This window comes from Centruroides sculpturatus, unplaced genomic scaffold (genome assembly GCF_000671375.1).
Source record: "Centruroides sculpturatus isolate CEXI.00-Female unplaced genomic scaffold, Cexi_2.0 scaffold1362, whole genome shotgun sequence".
Taxonomy (NCBI): Eukaryota; Metazoa; Arthropoda; class Arachnida; order Scorpiones; family Buthidae; genus Centruroides; species Centruroides sculpturatus.
The window spans coordinates 107551-127226 of NW_019385529.1; the positions used below are offsets into that span (position 1 = coordinate 107551).

The 19676-nt window shown below is 31.9% G+C and overlaps 1 protein-coding gene across 1 annotated transcript in view; it reads left to right on the plus strand.

Annotated features, from left to right (window-relative positions):
* Positions 1 to 19676, plus strand: part of LOC111639859 (acylamino-acid-releasing enzyme-like) — a 119269-nt gene that overhangs the window by 96221 nt on the left and 3372 nt on the right. Inside the window, exons 14-16 of the mRNA XM_023385807.1 lie at positions 11655 to 11735; positions 17759 to 17839; positions 17916 to 18004. Of these exons, the coding sequence (XP_023241575.1) occupies positions 11655 to 11735; positions 17759 to 17839; positions 17916 to 18004 (251 nt within the window). The remainder of the gene's footprint in view (positions 1 to 11654; positions 11736 to 17758; positions 17840 to 17915; positions 18005 to 19676) is intronic.

The window sequence follows — 19676 nt, forward strand, 5'->3', positions numbered from 1 at the left end:
TATCTATTTTGATTTTTGGAAGAGTTAATCCCTGTGATTTATGTATAGTCATCAAGTATGCTAAGGTAAGGGGAAACTGTCTACAAGATCACAATATACTGTCATTGTTTGAAGAGTATTTTATGGGGATTATTGAAAACAGATTACCATAGATGAAAGGTCCCTGATATCTATCAAATTCCACTAAAATAAACAGAGGAAGAGCTGGAGGGCGAGCATTAGGAGCATATATAATGTAGTGTATAGTAAAATAACCACTTCACACCTAAGCGATAATTCCAGCAAACAAACACTAAAAGGTTTAATGTTCAAATGTTTTCGGCCATCTTTCAGAGGCCTTCGTCAGGAAAAATTGCATAGAACAGAAAAACAGCTCTATCTAACAGATTTTCAAATATATTTCACAGCTATATTCGAAAATCTGTTAGATAGAGCTGTTTTTTCTGTTCTATGCAATTTTTCCTGACGAAGGCCTCTGAAAGATGGCCAAAAACATTTGAACATTAAACCTTTTAGTGTTTGTTTGCTGGAATTATCGCTTAGGTGTGAAGTGGTTATTTTACTATACACTACATTATATATGCTCCTAATGCTCGCCCTCCAGCTCTTCCTCTGTTTATTTTAGTGGAATTTGATAGATATCAGGGACCTTTCATCTATGGTAATCTGTTTTCAATAATCCCCATAAAATACTCTTCAAACAATGACAGTATATTGTGATCTTGTAGACAGTTTCCCCTTACCTTAGCATACTTGATGACTATACATAAATCACAGGGATTAACTCTTCCAAAAATCAAAATAGATATAGGTAAAAAAGAGAGAGCTATTGGTCTTACCTATGTTGCATTGAGTCGAGTGAAAAAAAAAACTTACATAGTATTTTTAAAGAGTTACAATAAACATTGCTACTAGTCAATCTTTAAGTCCAAGGCCCATAGTGATAGACAGAATTTTATGAGACATTGGCATAGCAATTAATTAATGGCTTATTCTGACCTTATATTTGTACTTTAAATGATACAATAGAAATCAAATATATTGTTGAGAACTCTTTTTTCCCTCATAATCTAGAAAATGAAGGTGCAAGCAGCCTTGCTCTGAGTAAACATTGGTACAGCGTTACTTAAACTAGTTTAAAATATATGCTTTTCACCTCAAATTAGTATTGGCTTGCCCCTGTACATCAATCTTTTCCTTTAACAATAAAGTTGTATCAGTCATCTATTAATTGCTTTCAGGGGAAGTTTTGAATTGAAATAAGATGAACTTCTGGTTTGCATTGGAAGTCGTATATAGCTAATTGGGATCCTCTGCCTCAAGGTTTCCATATATGATCTTGGAATTTACCTATTTAACTCCATTCTTTAGAGTAAGGAAACACAGACAAATGGACAACAGTGTGAATTTATGGGTCTACAATTTTTTCAAATTGCAGCCAAATCAACTTAAATAAATAGATTATAAATAGACAATATATATTCATTATAATGAATTAGGCAAAATTTAATTTATTTTTAAAAAGTTTTATATTAATTATGTTAAAACAATATTTTTACTGTATTTAAACTGCTCTTTATTATATTCTATAATAAAAATGTATTTTATATATGGTTTTTTATATCAAGCTGGTTTGGATTATGAAGCTATATTTATCAAGCCAATTGTAGAATCCAGTGAACCTTTTCCATTAATTGTTTGGATTCATGGTAAATGTTTCTATAATATTTTATTAATAATAATTTAATATATTAAAACATTTCTATAATGATAATTTAACTGCAAAAATTTTGCTTTCAAAGTATTTATATCTTTTAGTATATTTGTATATCATTTATATTTTGATATAATTTCAAAAATTAAAATAGTTTTAGAAATACATTTAAGGAAATTTAGAATTCGTAAACAAAAATTTTAGCTTAAATTATTTTATTTTTTACTTTTGTGAAAACTTTGTGAAGAAACATTGTGTTGTTCTTTATAAAGAAGTGTTGATGCTAGAAAGCTGTTTTTAAAAAATACAAAGGCTACTCTGAAAGTTTCCAGATATGTGAAAACCACTGAATGCAGAAAAAAACGGTTTGCAATATTTTACTTCCAAACATTTTCTGAGCATAAATTCAATAGTATACCTGCGTCCTTGAAATTTCTCATACACAAGAAGTGCCACCAAATCTAGATGTTGAAAATGGAGCTGAAGAGGGAACATTTCCAAGCAATGATGTTTTATCACTTTAAATATGGTTTGTTGGACTCCCAGTGCCACCACCATTTGCAAGCAGCATTTTCTGATTCTTGTCTATCTAGAATGCAAGTATGCTGGTGGTTTGGAGAATTTAGACATGGCAGAAATAGCCTTAAAGATGAGAGAAAAGCAGTTGACCTGCAACTGCAGTGACTTTGGAAAATGTAGTTCATGTTGAGAAACTGCTTAGAGAAAACTTCCCCATATAACCCATAAGGATATTGAGCACAACTTGGGTATTGGATTGGTAGCAGTGAATATCTTGTGCATTCATGTTCACATCAGGAAGACTGTGTCTTGATGTTTGCCTCATTCTCTGATTGTATAGCAGAAAGAAACTCATGTGGAATGGTGCGTCTATATGCTGGAAAAATTTCAGCAAGAAAGCTCAAAACGTGTAGGACATTGTCACTGGTGAGAAGAGAGTCAACTCCAGAAGAGACAGACATGAAGAGAAAAGAAAAAGGTGCAAGAGTAAGAAACAAAGGAACCGAAGAAAAGACAAGCAGCAACTCTTTTCCTGGTATGTTGTGAGGCACAAATTTTAGGTTATCCTTCCTGGTTAGGCATCCCATAGATTTAACAGTATTTAAACAGACTAAATTCTGAAAATAGGCTTTGTTTATCCAAATATAGCTATAATGTTACATTTTGGTTTTGCAATAAATCTTCCTTTTTTACTTCTATGTTGGTGTAGTTGATTTTACATTCATCCTCTTGAGAGGCTTATTCCTGGATTACAGAGTTTACTATTATTGTCATGCCTTATGTATTTCAATCTTATCTAGAAATCTAAAGTGAAGATGTGTCCAATAATACACACTTGGTTGCAGAAACCCTTCCCAAAAAGGTTGGATCTCGATTTTAACATCCTCCCAGCCCCCACATTAGATTCAAAAGTAGTGATTGAATAAAAAATTTTAACTTATAATTTTTAATTTGATGGTTTCAGTCTTCATGACTATTATCATTACAAAAGGTTTGATAAACTTTTTTTATGATAATAGATGTAATTTTCTGCTCTCAACTTCAAAACTTCCTTAACTTCATGGCATAATCTGCTCAAAATAATAACTGAACTATTGCATATAAAATAAACATAATGAAATACATATATCTAAAATTTATTATAGTAGTTTTAGATAAATAATACATGGTTAAATAATAATTATAAAATTTCAACATTCTTAAGAATAGCTAATTTACTTATCATCTATAAATGCAACATATTGAACATATATACTGTAATAATGAGATAAATATTGAAAATTAATTAATTAATTAATTTAAAAAGCTATGCTATTTAATATTACTGTATCTATTGCTAAATATAGTAAATACAATCTCACTTTCAATGAATGTTGTTCACCATTTAAACTTTCAGAAATTTAAATAATCTTGTGTAAATATTAAACCAAGTGCTATAAATTCTTTTGTAAATAAACAAGTTCATTCCAATAACTTACTAACTTTGATTTCATTATAAAACCTCTTACTTGAAACCAATTAACTGGAGTAAAACATTGTTTCTCAAGTGCAAATGCTTTCAACATGGGCTGCTTATGAGTTCTTCTTCAGGCATTCTCTCCAAACTGTTGCAAGCTGGTTTTTTAAACTTTTGAAGTTCTTTAGAGAGGCATTCGAATTTGTATTCCTAATGTGCACACATTCCAAATTTATTCAAACATCATGAGCTTCCAAGGGATTTGAAATGCTAACCGTTTATAATTCAAAAGATTATAAACATGAATAAAATACAATAAATAAAATTAATTTAAATATTATCGTCCATTAGGACCTGCCATGCCATAGAAAGTGACATTTCTTCCTTAAAATTAATGCTTGTGGATTCACATATGGCTTTATATATTTCTATTGCTTCTAATACTCTGAGGTGATCTTGATGCGGGGTGGTGAGAATTATATGCACTCTGTCAAACTCGGCTGTGATATCAGGATCTGTTGCATAAGTCAAAAGTGCTGTTGTGCATTTATTGTGTAGTACATCCAGCTTATGCTCTTTTATTCGTACCCCTAAAGACCTTTTACACAAATATATCCAACTCAGTTTGATTTATTAAATTTTTTACAATTATTATATTTAAGAAAAGATTCCAGTCTGACTACCTCCTGCCAAATTATTTTGACTCCTTTATCAAGGCTATTAAGGCTAAATAATTACTATCTGTTTGTTTGCTATTACCAGAGTTGATAGATATCTTGATCCTTGGTACTTGAGCTATGCTCTCAAGTAGAGTTAATGTGTCAGGTTGCTGATAGTTGGCATTAGATTCATACTATGGTGAGAAGTTGGTTTATCTATTTGGTTAGTAGGTCGTTTTACTGTTTTCAAGTATGTTTGTAACTTTTTTCTATAGTTTTGTCAAAAAAATCTTATTTGTAATTACATTTTTTAATTTTATATCATGTATTGTTTTGTTTTTATTAATAAAAATCAAAACCTTTAAACAATCCAGCAAATCGCTTTTTAATATCTTAAAAACACTTTCGAACACTTTAAACGATCATCCTCAGTTATCATTCTGAATCGAATGAACAATTCAAAATTACGTAAAACAAAAATTCAAAAAGCGGATACATAAATATATGTTAACATTTACCAAGCTTAAATAATTGCAAAAATTATACAAGATAATTAAAACAAAATAAAGAAATAAAATAAAATATATACATTCAGTAAAAAATTATTTTAATTAATCTTCCCGCTTACATAAACTACATCAACTCATCATAGAAGGATTTCCATGCTGATGACAATCCGTCAGCATCCCGATGATTAATGCAGTTTGTGTGCAACTGCACCTGTGAATTTCTACTTTTTCCAGATGTTTCATGGCCTGCCTGGATCTTGTAGCCTTGATGATCGACGCCCGATCCCAAAACACCTTGATATTCTGCTGCTTGGCAAAGGCAGCAAGTACCATAGAGTCTATGTTTATAGATCTGATCAACGACAACCCATATGGATTAACTCTGAAGCTGGAGCAAGAAAGTGGAAGCAATGTTAATTTTTTGGATTTATCTATAACTTGCAAAGAAGGGGGAAATCAGAACAGATACCGTGTTTCCCGGAAAATAAGACAGTGTCTTATATTAATTTTTGCTATCAAAGATGCACTAGGTCTTATTTTCAAAGGATGTCTTATTTTTTCCATGAAGAACAATTCATATTTATTGTTGAACAAAAAAATTTCCAAGTCTAACTTAGATTAGAGTGACATATATCCGGTCGTGTGGAACTGAACTTGAATAAAACCAAAGTCATGAACCGAAGTGAAATTAAGAAGTTCCCGTACTAGAGTGGACTTCCCACTCTCGCTTCAACTTAACCTTTTCATAGCGTCAACATCGGGCTCGATGACCAATTAGTGCTTACTGAATTGTATCACTATGCAAATGTGATGTGGCGTGATTTCTGGCCGACCAATTAACGATCACTAGCCGTAAAGTTATGCAAATCTGTGATTTCCAAGCCATAGTCTTATGCAAATCATGTTGTGTGGCATGATTGTCTGCTGACCAATCAGTGGCTGTACTTTCAAAAAGCCAACGGCCACTTTCAACCATCTGTCAATGACCGTTACAACTAAAAAAAAACTTTTTTAGGTCTTACTTTCGGGGATGCCTTATATTTAGCAATTCAGCAAAACCTCTGCTAAGTCTTATTTTCAGAGGATGTCTTATTTTCGGGGAAACACAGTATATACCGGAAACCCACTTATCTTCCTATCGTCATTCCTAAGAACTCCGCAGACCCTGAGCATATAAAAATGGCGGTTTTTCGTTCATGGATAAGGAGGGCGCACACGCATTGCACCAGCATCTGCGACACTTACAAAGAATTGGAATATATCCAAAACATAGTGATACAGCAAGGGTACTGTAGAGAAAGAATGGATGCTCTCATTGCAAATTGCCAGAGGCGCCACCCATCTCAGAGGGAATCAGATAAAGAAAGAGTCATGCTCAATTACATACCATTCCTCAAAGGAATGGTTAAGAAAGTTACCAGAAATAAGAATACACAGATAGTTTACAAGCGTAATCCCACCATATACAGGTCTTAAGGAACGATAAAGGCAGTTACGAATGCAACACGATGGCAGGAGTATACTCTATACTGTCAAAAGATCGTAGATTTAACTCTAATCTGGTATACATAGGAGCAACCATGAGAAACTTAAAAAAAAGAATTGTTGAACATAAGCACTCGGTGAATAAAAACATAGACTCTACAGAGGGGGAGCATTGTCCAATCCTTTGGTCTGCGCAATGTGGTGGCAGGGAAGAGAGACTGTACAATGCTGTTTTTGACATGGATGTATTTGGAAGAACTAAATCCAGCCACATATATTGTTGTGCGGACAGCCTCCAGTTCAGTATTGATAAGATGTTGTGTCGATGGTAGTAAGGATGCCCGTCTGATCAAGGAAGCTATGGCCGCATTAACATATTGCTGTGGTTGACAGGCTGTGGCAGGTACTGAGGTACTGAGGTACATTATGGATGGGATATTGCCAAACTTGTGATAAATGGAAAACTCCAAGCCTTCCTAGGATTTGTCCAAGAAAGCGATTTTTCTCCCAACTTCCTTCTCCCAAGCGAAGTGTATAGACGAATACATCTTTGATAAGAGATGTTCTAATATCTGGAAGGAGTCTTCTGTATTCTGCACGCCAGAAGAATATCATCTACATATCTTAAATAAATTAAGGGGTAAGCTATGGTGAGAGGGAATTTAAAAACGCTGTGTTCAAGGTGCTGCATAAGTCCTGCCAATACAGCTGACAGCAGTGAGCCCATTGGCACCTCTTGCTTCTGCAGGTAAATTTTTCCATTGAAGCGGAAGTAATTGTGCTCCATAATGAAGAGCAATGCTTCACAAACTTCTAAAACTTGCTGTGTAGCCCTCTTTGATAAGCAAGGTATTGGCAAGCATCACCACCTCAAAGTGCGGTACCGAAGGGTACAATGCAACAATATCCATTTTATAAAATGTGTAGGTGTCTGGATTCAAGACGGCCAGTGTAGCACATAACCTTTCTTTAGCCGTGACAGATGAGGACACTACTTAGGAGGAGGAAGGAAGTAGCCAGCTCTCTTTGTGCGCTTTTGTTTCAAAGAAAAGTCTGGGGCAAGTGACGTTGGATGGGGGATCCAGGCGTCCCGAAATAACAGAAGTAACTCTTGGGAGAGTGATTATTTTCTTTGTTTTTCTTAACACAGATGGGGTTGGGTCTTCCAGTAAGATGACAGCTTGCGATTGGTTGAGAAAGTCCTTGGTCCTGTTATTGCCTTGCAGAGACAGATTGAAGGATTTCAGCTTGTCAAATATATTGCACAAATATGCTAGTTTCAGCAAAAAATCAGGCTCGGCAAAGTACCTGGAGTTTTCATGACCTTCCTCTTGTAAAAAAGTGTGAATTTCTTGATGTAGCTCAAATGCATGGGATAAGACGTTGCCACATAAAAGCCATCATGAACTGCAGTAGTGTAGCAGTGATGTGTGTTCAGCTCCCATGTCCATGCATAGCTTTTTGAAAAGTCTGTTTTTCAGTGGCCTAGTTTTTATATAGTTTACTACATCTACGACACATTCTAATACCAAATTCAATTGAGAGCTCATCAACTTTGATGCAAGTGCTTCTCTATGGATGATACAATGGGTCCACATAGCATGCAGTGCTTTTCTGAGAATAAGTGCCTGCAATCCTCCATAGTGACCAGACATTGATCGATCTTCATCAGTACATATACCAATGCACTTTTCCCAATCCAAATCATTTTCGCTTATAAACTTGTCAAGCATCTCAAATAAGTCTTGAACTTGCAATGATGCTTTTTCAGAACAGGAGATCTTCAATGATAATATTATCATCCAGGAAGTGTACATAATAAATAAGGTGTGCATCTTTGTTACTGTCAGTAGCCTCATCAAGTTGCAGACCAAATTCTCTGCCTTTTATTTTCTCTATTAATTGGACATTGAAATCCAGAGCTATATGATGGATTCTTTGAGTAATAGTGTTGTTTCACAAAGGTACCTTTGTAATTAATCTTCCCACCGATTCTCCCATCATAATATTAACTATATCAAGAGCAGCTGGTATAATAAGCTCTTCTGCGATCTGTAAGGTTTTTTGCACTTTGCCATTCTGTATACGACCTTAAAAGATGCTAGCAGTGTGTTGCTTAGTATTGATACTTGTTTAGTAAACACACTTTTTTCCTTTTGTAAATCTTGCAACTTTTTACTAAAGAATTTGCAAGATTTTTTAACCATGTTAGAGTGATTGGTCTCGAGATGTAGCTTTAGTTTACTTAGGAGCATACACTCGGGTGCTAGAACTTTTAAACAGAGCACACACTGCAGTCTCTCTTCATTGTTTACTTCTACTGAAGTAAAGCCAAAATTCAAATAGTTATCATCGTATTTACAATATTTCTGTTTCTTTGCTACCCCATCACTTGTCAATGCTTGATCACTCTCGTTTAAACTGTCGACTTGCCTATTTTATAAAAATTTTTCCATTTTCCTGCAACTATATGAATATACAAAGCAACACACTGAAACAAAGCAGACGCTCCTCTGGTAGCAGTAGAGGGCATCTTAAAACCATTTACTTTTCTTCTCAGATGTTTACTCTTTGATTGTTATTTAGGAACTGAACTGGTTTGCCAAAGTAATGCCATATTTATACTAGCAGCACCACCTACTTAGAACTTTCTCAAAACTTCAACAATATCCAATAGTATGCTATATAAGTCTTCTAGAAAGTTCTACAAACTACGGGAATGATTTAGTCTAGATAGAAAGTTCCGTTAGCTTCAAAGCCCTCACTGCACACCCGTTTACTCTTTACGTCACCCTGGGGCACTGCAGCACACACTTAGGGAATTCCTGAGATAAGACAAGATTTGAGAAGAATTTAAACTTGTGCCTCAATTGAAGAATTTCAACACTCCACATCAAGTGTATATATATTACAGATAATGTGAATTTATTGTAGACTCTCTCTTAGAAAGGAACTAGATAATGGATTGTCATTCATCTTATTTCCTTTTAGAATCATTTACGTTTTGAGGTTTATTTCTTTGATATAATATTTTTGTATAATTAGCATTTGACTCATTTGTAATAATATTATTTATCTTTTCATAATAAATATATCTCTTAATTATATTATATTTGATTTGTTTATTCCTAACTCTATTGTTGGCTCATATTATNTTTGAAAGATTTAGAAATAATGATTTTAGTGTGGAGGATAAGGCTCGGACTGGAAGACCCGTTGACTTTGATGATGATGCTCTCTCTGCACTAGTTGAAGCAGAACCATCTTTAACAGTTGATGAAATTGCAGAATGTTTAAATTCATCCCATGGAACTGTTCATAGACATCTACATCAAATCGGAAAAGTTTCAAAGCTAGGAAAATGGATACCACATGAACTGTCAATAGCTAACTGACAACAACATCAACTGCTCAACTCAAAAGCTTCAACTGGGAAATTTTACCTCATCCACCATATTTGCCAGATATTGCTCCCAGTGATTATCATCTTTTTCGGAGTTTGCAGAATTTTTTAAAAGGAAAAACTTTTGAGGATGAGAACAATGTAAAAAGGGCTATTTCTGAATATTTTGATTCAAAACCTAAATCATTTTACAAAGATGGGATTAAAAAGCTACCATCAAGATGGCAAGAAATTGTACAAAATAATGGTGAATACATTATAGATTGAAATAAAATTTAATTAAAATTTTTTGTTGCTTTTTTTTGTAGATAAAAATACGCATGAACTTATGCACTGACCTGATAGCATCTGAAAACACTCCAGATATTGCCTTGTCTTCGTCCAAAAATGACTCAGTTCTTTGAATCTCAGTTAATGCCAGAATCATGCTGAGAGTCAACTTATGGGTTCAAGAAGGTCTCGTCAATTGTTCACTAGGAACTATACGCTACAGACAAAAAACTGACAAAGGAACTGGAAATATATACTAAAACAACCACTTCACACCAAAGCAATAATTCCAGCAAACAAACACTAAAAGGTTTAATGTTCAAATGTTTTCGGCCATCTTTCAGAGGCCTTCGTCAGGAAAAATTGCATAGAACAGAAAAACAGCTCTATCTAACAGATTTTCAAATATATTTCACAGCTATATTCGAAAATCTGTTAGATAGAGCTGTTTTTTCTGTTCTATGCAATTTTTCCTGACGAAGGCCTCTGAAAGATGGCCGAAAACATTTGAACATTAAACCTTTTAGTGTTTGTTTGCTGGAATTATCGCTTAGGTGTGAAGTGGTTATTTTACTATACACTACATTATATATGCTCCTAATGCTCGCCCTCCAGCTCTTCCTCTGTTTATTTTAGTGGAATTTGATAGATATCAGGGACCTTTCATCTATGGTAATCTGTTTTCAATAATCCCCATAAAATACTCTTCAAACAATGACAGTATATTGTGATCTTGTAGACAGTTTCCCCTTACCTTAGCATACTTGATGACTATACATAAATCACAGGGATTAACTCTTCCAAAAATCAAAATAGATATAGGTAAAAAAGAGAGAGCTATTGGTCTTACCTATGTTGCATTGAGTCGAGTGAAAAAAAAAACTTACATAGTATTTTTAAAGAGTTACAATAAACATTGCTACTAGTCAATCTTTAAGTCCAAGGCCCATAGTGATAGACAGAATTTTATGAGACATTGGCATAGCAATTAATTAATGGCTTATTCTGACCTTATATTTGTACTTTAAATGATACAATAGAAATCAAATATATTGTTGAGAACTCTTTTTTCCCTCATAATCTAGAAAATGAAGGTGCAAGCAGCCTTGCTCTGAGTAAACATTGGTACAGCGTTACTTAAACTAGTTTAAAATATATGCTTTTCACCTCAAATTAGTATTGGCTTGCCCCTGTACATCAATCTTTTCCTTTAACAATAAAGTTGTATCAGTCATCTATTAATTGCTTTCAGGGGAAGTTTTGAATTGAAATAAGATGAACTTCTGGTTTGCATTGGAAGTCGTATATAGCTAATTGGGATCCTCTGCCTCAAGGTTTCCATATATGATCTTGGAATTTACCTATTTAACTCCATTCTTTAGAGTAAGGAAACACAGACAAATGGACAACAGTGTGAATTTATGGGTCTACAATTTTTTCAAATTGCAGCCAAATCAACTTAAATAAATAGATTATAAATAGACAATATATATTCATTATAATGAATTAGGCAAAATTTAATTTATTTTTAAAAAGTTTTATATTAATTATGTTAAAACAATATTTTTACTGTATTTAAACTGCTCTTTATTATATTCTATAATAAAAATGTATTTTATATATGGTTTTTTATATCAAGCTGGTTTGGATTATGAAGCTATATTTATCAAGCCAATTGTAGAATCCAGTGAACCTTTTCCATTAATTGTTTGGATTCATGGTAAATGTTTCTATAATATTTTATTAATAATAATTTAATATATTAAAACATTTCTATAATGATAATTTAACTGCAAAAATTTTGCTTTCAAAGTATTTATATCTTTTAGTATATTTGTATATCATTTATATTTTGATATAATTTCAAAAATTAAAATAGTTTTAGAAATACATTTAAGGAAATTTAGAATTCGTAAACAAAAATTTTAGCTTAAATTATTTTATTTTTTACTTTTGTGAAAACTTTGTGAAGAAACATTGTGTTGTTCTTTATAAAGAAGTGTTGATGCTAGAAAGCTGTTTTTAAAAAATACAAAGGCTACTCTGAAAGTTTCCAGATATGTGAAAACCACTGAATGCAGAAAAAAACGGTTTGCAATATTTTACTTCCAAACATTTTCTGAGCATAAATTCAATAGTATACCTGCGTCCTTGAAATTTCTCATACACAAGAAGTGCCACCAAATCTAGATGTTGAAAATGGAGCTGAAGAGGGAACATTTCCAAGCAATGATGTTTTATCACTTTAAATATGGTTTGTTGGACTCCCAGTGCCACCACCATTTGCAAGCAGCATTTTCTGATTCTTGTCTATCTAGAATGCAAGTATGCTGGTGGTTTGGAGAATTTAGACATGGCAGAAATAGCCTTAAAGATGAGAGAAAAGCAGTTGACCTGCAACTGCAGTGACTTTGGAAAATGTAGTTCATGTTGAGAAACTGCTTAGAGAAAACTTCCCCATATAACCCATAAGGATATTGAGCACAACTTGGGTATTGGATTGGTAGCAGTGAATATCTTGTGCATTCATGTTCACATCAGGAAGACTGTGTCTTGATGTTTGCCTCATTCTCTGATTGTATAGCAGAAAGAAACTCATGTGGAATGGTGCGTCTATATGCTGGAAAAATTTCAGCAAGAAAGCTCAAAACGTGTAGGACATTGTCACTGGTGAGAAGAGAGTCAACTCCAGAAGAGACAGACATGAAGAGAAAAGAAAAAGGTGCAAGAGTAAGAAACAAAGGAACCGAAGAAAAGACAAGCAGCAACTCTTTTCCTGGTATGTTGTGAGGCACAAATTTTAGGTTATCCTTCCTGGTTAGGCATCCCATAGATTTAACAGTATTTAAACAGACTAAATTCTGAAAATAGGCTTTGTTTATCCAAATGTAGCTATAATGTTACATTTTGGTTTTGCAATAAATCTTCCTTTTTTACTTCTATGTTGGTGTAGTTGATTTTACATTCATCCTCTTGAGAGGCTTATTCCTGGATTACAGAGTTTACTATTATTGTCATGCCTTATGTATTTCAATCTTATCTAGAAATCTAAAGTGAAGATGTGTCCAATAATACACACTTGGTTGCAGAAACCCTTCCCAAAAAGGTTGGATCTCGATTTTAACATCCTCCCAGCCCCCACATTAGATTCAAAAGTAGTGATTGAATAAAAAATTTTAACTTATAATTTTTAATTTGATGGTTTCAGTCTTCATGACTATTATCATTACAAAAGGTTTGATAAACTTTTTTTATGATAATAGATGTAATTTTCTGCTCTCAACTTCAAAACTTCCTTAACTTCATGGCATAATCTGCTCAAAATAATAACTGAACTATTGCATATAAAATAAACATAATGAAATACATATATCTAAAATTTATTATAGTAGTTTTAGATAAATAATACATGGTTAAATAATAATTATAAAATTTCAACATTCTTAAGAATAGCTAATTTACTTATCATCTATAAATGCAACATATTGAACATATATACTGTAATAATGAGATAAATATTGAAAATTAATTAATTAATTAATTTAAAAAGCTATGCTATTTAATATTACTGTATCTATTGCTAAATATAGTAAATACAATCTCACTTTCAATGAATGTTGTTCACCATTTAAACTTTCAGAAATTTAAATAATCTTGTGTAAATATTAAACCAAGTGCTATAAATTCTTTTGTAAATAAACAAGTTCATTCCAATAACTTACTAACTTTGATTTCATTATAAAACCTCTTACTTGAAACCAATTAACTGGAGTAAAACATTGTTTCTCAAGTGCAAATGCTTTCAACATGGGCTGCTTATGAGTTCTTCTTCAGGCATTCTCTCCAAACTGTTGCAAGCTGGTTTTTTAAACTTTTGAAGTTCTTTAGAGAGGCATTCGAATTTGTATTCCTAATGTGCACACATTCCAAATTTATTCAAACATCATGAGCTTCCAAGGGATTTGAAATGCTAACCGTTTATAATTCAAAAGATTATAAACATGAATAAAATACAATAAATAAAATTAATTTAAATATTATCGTCCATTAGGACCTGCCATGCCATAGAAAGTGACATTTCTTCCTTAAAATTAATGCTTGTGGATTCACATATGGCTTTATATATTTCTATTGCTTCTAATACTCTGAGGTGATCTTGATGCGGGGTGGTGAGAATTATATGCACTCTGTCAAACTCGGCTGTGATATCAGGATCTGTTGCATAAGTCAAAAGTGCTGTTGTGCATTTATTGTGTAGTACATCCAGCTTATGCTCTTTTATTCGTACCCCTAAAGACCTTTTACACAAATATATCCAACTCAGTTTGATTTATTAAATTTTTTACAATTATTATATTTAAGAAAAGATTCCAGTCTGACTACCTCCTGCCAAATTATTTTGACTCCTTTATCAAGGCTATTAAGGCTAAATAATTACTATCTGTTTGTTTGCTATTACCAGAGTTGATAGATATCTTGATCCTTGGTACTTGAGCTATGCTCTCAAGTAGAGTTAATGTGTCAGGTTGCTGATAGTTGGCATTAGATTCATACTATGGTGAGAAGTTGGTTTATCTATTTGGTTAGTAGGTCGTTTTACTGTTTTCAAGTATGTTTGTAACTTTTTTCTATAGTTTTGTCAAAAAAATCTTATTTGTAATTACATTTTTTAATTTTATATCATGTATTGTTTTGTTTTTATTAATAAAAATCAAAACCTTTAAACAATCCAGCAAATCGCTTTTTAATATCTTAAAAACACTTTCGAACACTTTAAACGATCATCCTCAGTTATCATTCTGAATCGAATGAACAATTCAAAATTACGTAAAACAAAAATTCAAAAAGCGGATACATAAATATATGTTAACATTTACCAAGCTTAAATAATTGCAAAAATTATACAAGATAATTAAAACAAAATAAAGAAATAAAATAAAATATATACATTCAGTAAAAAATTATTTTAATTAATCTTCCCGCTTACATAAACTACATCAACTCATCATAGAAGGATTTCCATGCTGATGACAATCCGTCAGCATCCCGATGATTAATGCAGTTTGTGTGCAACTGCACCTGTGAATTTCTACTTTTTCCAGATGTTTCATGGCCTGCCTGGATCTTGTAGCCTTGATGATCGACGCCCGATCCCAAAACACCTTGATATTCTGTTGCTTGGCAAAGGCAGCAAGTACCATAGAGTCTATGTTTATAGATCTGATCAACGACAACCCATATGGATTAACTCTGAAGCTGGAGCAAGAAAGTGGAAGCAATGTTAATTTTTTGGATTTATCTATAACTTGCAAAGAAGGGGGAAATCAGAACAGATACCGTGTTTCCCGGAAAATAAGACAGTGTCTTATATTAATTTTTGCTATCAAAGATGCACTAGGTCTTATTTTCAAAGGATGTCTTATTTTTTCCATGAAGAACAATTCATATTTATTGTTGAACAAAAAAATTTCCAAGTCTAACTTAGATTAGAGTGACATATATCCGGTCGTGTGGAACTGAACTTGAATAAAACCAAAGTCATGAACCGAAGTGAAATTAAGAAGTTCCCGTACNTTTATATAGTTTACTACATCTACGACACATTCTAATACCAAATTCAATTGAGAGCTCATCAACTTTGATGCAAGTGCTTCTCTATGGATGATACAATGGGTCCACATAGCATGCAGTGCTTTTCTGAGAATAAGTGCCTGCAATCCTCCATAGTGACCAGACATTGATCGATCTTCATCAGTACATATACCAATGCACTTTTCCCAATCCAAATCATTTTCGCTTATAAACTTGTCAAGCATCTCAAATAAGTCTTGAACTTGCAATGATGCTTTTTCAGAACAGGAGATCTTCAATGATAATATTATCATCCAGGAAGTGTACATAATAAATAAGGTGTGCATCTTTGTTACTGTCAGTAGCCTCATCAAGTTGCAGACCAAATTCTCTGCCTTTTATTTTCTCTATTAATTGGACATTGAAATCCAGAGCTATATGATGGATTCTTTGAGTAATAGTGTTGTTTCACAAAGGTACCTTTGTAATTAATCTTCCCACCGATTCTCCCATCATAATATTAACTATATCAAGAGCAGCTGGTATAATAAGCTCTTCTGCGATCTGTAAGGTTTTTTGCACTTTGCCATTCTGTATACGACCTTAAAAGATGCTAGCAGTGTGTTGCTTAGTATTGATACTTGTTTAGTAAACACACTTTTTTCCTTTTGTAAATCTTGCAACTTTTTACTAAAGAATTTGCAAGATTTTTTAACCATGTTAGAGTGATTGGTCTCGAGATGTAGCTTTAGTTTACTTAGGAGCATACACTCGGGTGCTAGAACTTTTAAACAGAGCACACACTGCAGTCTCTCTTCATTGTTTACTTCTACTGAAGTAAAGCCAAAATTCAAATAGTTATCATCGTATTTACAATATTTCTGTTTCTTTGCTACCCCATCACTTGTCAATGCTTGATCACTCTCGTTTAAACTGTCGACTTGCCTATTTTATAAAAATTTTTCCATTTTCCTGCAACTATATGAATATACAAAGCAACACACTGAAACAAAGCAGACGCTCCTCTGGTAGCAGTAGAGGGCATCTTAAAACCATTTACTTTTCTTCTCAGATGTTTACTCTTTGATTGTTATTTAGGAACTGAACTGGTTTGCCAAAGTAATGCCATATTTATACTAGCAGCACCACCTACTTAGAACTTTCTCAAAACTTCAACAATATCCAATAGTATGCTATATAAGTCTTCTAGAAAGTTCTACAAACTACGGGAATGATTTAGTCTAGATAGAAAGTTCCGTTAGCTTCAAAGCCCTCACTGCACACCCGTTTACTCTTTACGTCACCCTGGGGCACTGCAGCACACACTTAGGGAATTCCTGAGATAAGACAAGATTTGAGAAGAATTTAAACTTGTGCCTCAATTGAAGAATTTCAACACTCCACATCAAGTGTATATATATTACAGATAATGTGAATTTATTGTAGACTCTCTCTTAGAAAGGAACTAGATAATGGATTGTCATTCATCTTATTTCCTTTTAGAATCATTTACGTTTTGAGGTTTATTTCTTTGATATAATATTTTTGTATAATTAGCATTTGACTCATTTGTAATAATATTATTTATCTTTTCATAATAAATATATCTCTTAATTATATTATATTTGATTTGTTTATTCCTAACTCTATTGTTGGCTCATATTATCAAAGATTTAACTTAAACCCTCCTAAAAATTCCGGCTAGTTTTTAATATACTTTTTCCATTCGGAAAAGTCAAATTATGAGTTTATTTAATTTTTTAAATGGAGTATTAAAATGTGTAAATTGTTTATATTAAAGTATTTATGTATTAAATATATAAATTATATATGAGAAAATTTAAATTTTGAAGTTGAAACTGAAATTTTCCTTATTTTATTTAAAATTTACAGAACGTAAAAGTAATATTTGAAAATTTATGTTTTAATGTAAAAGTATTATTTAGTGTCTGATTGTAATAAATAATGTTATTTTTAATGTTTATGCTGTTTATAACATCAGAACATTAAAATGCATTTATTAATTGTGTTTGTTATAGAATATATTTTAATATAATTTTTTGTATTCTAAAATGAAATATAATTAATTTAAAATTATTGTAAAAATAAGTTAAAAAATTATGAATATTCATTACTTATAAATACAATAATATACTTACACTTTATGTTTAGGAGGACCACATTCTGCATTTACGGTCGGATTTCATTTATATAGTCTACTTTTCTCAAGATGTGGATTTTATGTCTTACAAAGTAATTTTATATTATTTTTTATTCTATGTTTGAATAAAAATAAAAGGAAAATATAAATTTATATTTACTATTTCAGTTAATTATAGAGGCTCAGTAGGTTATGGAGAAAATAGTATTTATTCTTTATTAGGAAATATTGGATCTCAAGATGTCCAAGATGTTCAGGTATTTAAGATGTATTTCAATTTATTTCTTATATATTAATTAACATGTTACAATAATTTTATTTTATTCAAAATATATTTCTGTTAATTTAGATATATTTTTTATGTTTAAAAGTCAACAAATTCTTTGAATTTAACTCAAGAAAAGATCTTTCTTTATTAATTCATGGTGAAAAAATTTATTTCTATTAAAAACATATTTGTTACTATTTCTTACTATTTTGTGATCCATAAAGCAGTGCATTATTGGAGAACTTATTTACATCAGTAAAAATAACAAAACAAAAATACTTTCAAACTGTCTGGTTCATTGTCAAGAATGTCCAATCCCTAAATATCACATAAAAAATAGTTTGGAACTCCAAATTTGAAAACCTTTCAAGCTTCTATCAAATTTTAATTATACTAACTTTCTCTTTAGAGATATATCTTGGTTATGCCATTCTATCTATTACAACACTAGAAATTTGCACTGGCTGGCAATCTTCATATTTCTGCCTATAAGCTTGGAATTTACAGAAGCTTGAAACATTTAAAATGTTCCAAGCTTCTGTATGTTTTGGAAATTCAAATATACAATGTTTACTAATTGGGATCCCCTGAAGATGAGCCAGAAAACTCAAAAGTACTTGGATCCTATTTTTACTGATGTGAGTTCTTCAGTAGTGTTTTGTGTATTGTAATGCTTGGAGTAGAAGTTATGTAATATATTAAAATCAAAATCTATGAGAAAGTAATAATAATAATACATTTTTAATTAAAAAGAATAATAATAATAATAAACAAAAGTAATTATTGATTTTATATAGAACTTTTTATGGAATTTACACATGTTAGATGAATGTTAATGTTAGAAAAATAATATATACATAATATTGATATTTTGATATATACATTCAAATTAAATAATCAAATCTTGATTTTATTCAATGCTTGTATTTATATATGCCTTTATAAAAATCAGGAAAGTTAGAAAATATTTCCTTTAAAAAATTATAAATTATTTTAAAATAATTTCTTTTCCTTTAAATTATAAAATCAAATTCTTTAATATTTCTTGAATACTGCAAAATTTTAATATTTCAAATTAATCTACAATCAAACAATCAATATACTCAATGTTTTTTTTCTTTATCTGTATTTTTAAAATGTTTATTATACATTATCTTTGTATTTTTGTCATTGTTGTTAAACAAATGTTAGTGACTATTCAACATTTGGAAATTGTTAATTCAATATTGTTCTATTAATTTCTAAGAAAATATAATAGAGGCCAGATGGCTGAGGCATTTAAGGCATCAGTCTATACTCTAGGAGACCTGAATTCAAATCTGGTTGGAATTTTTTGTGGATGATCTGTTCAGAATATATTGGGTTCCATTCCTCGCCATCTTGTCACCTCCCACTGTGAGCATGGCCAAACCCATAATGGGTAGGAAGAAAAAGCTCTTGGTACCCATAGGTTGGAGAGAGTCAAAACTGAGATATTGGTCACAGGATATATGCACAATATAATGTGTCATGTGAATGTGAGATCCAGAATTTTTGAGGATATTTTTTCCTAATTATTTCCCCTTCTTTCATCTAAGGCAGTAGTTCCCAATTAGTTTTTCCTGTGTACCACTTCAAGAAAGAGCTCAAACTTGCATACCACTTATAGCAGAAATTCATAT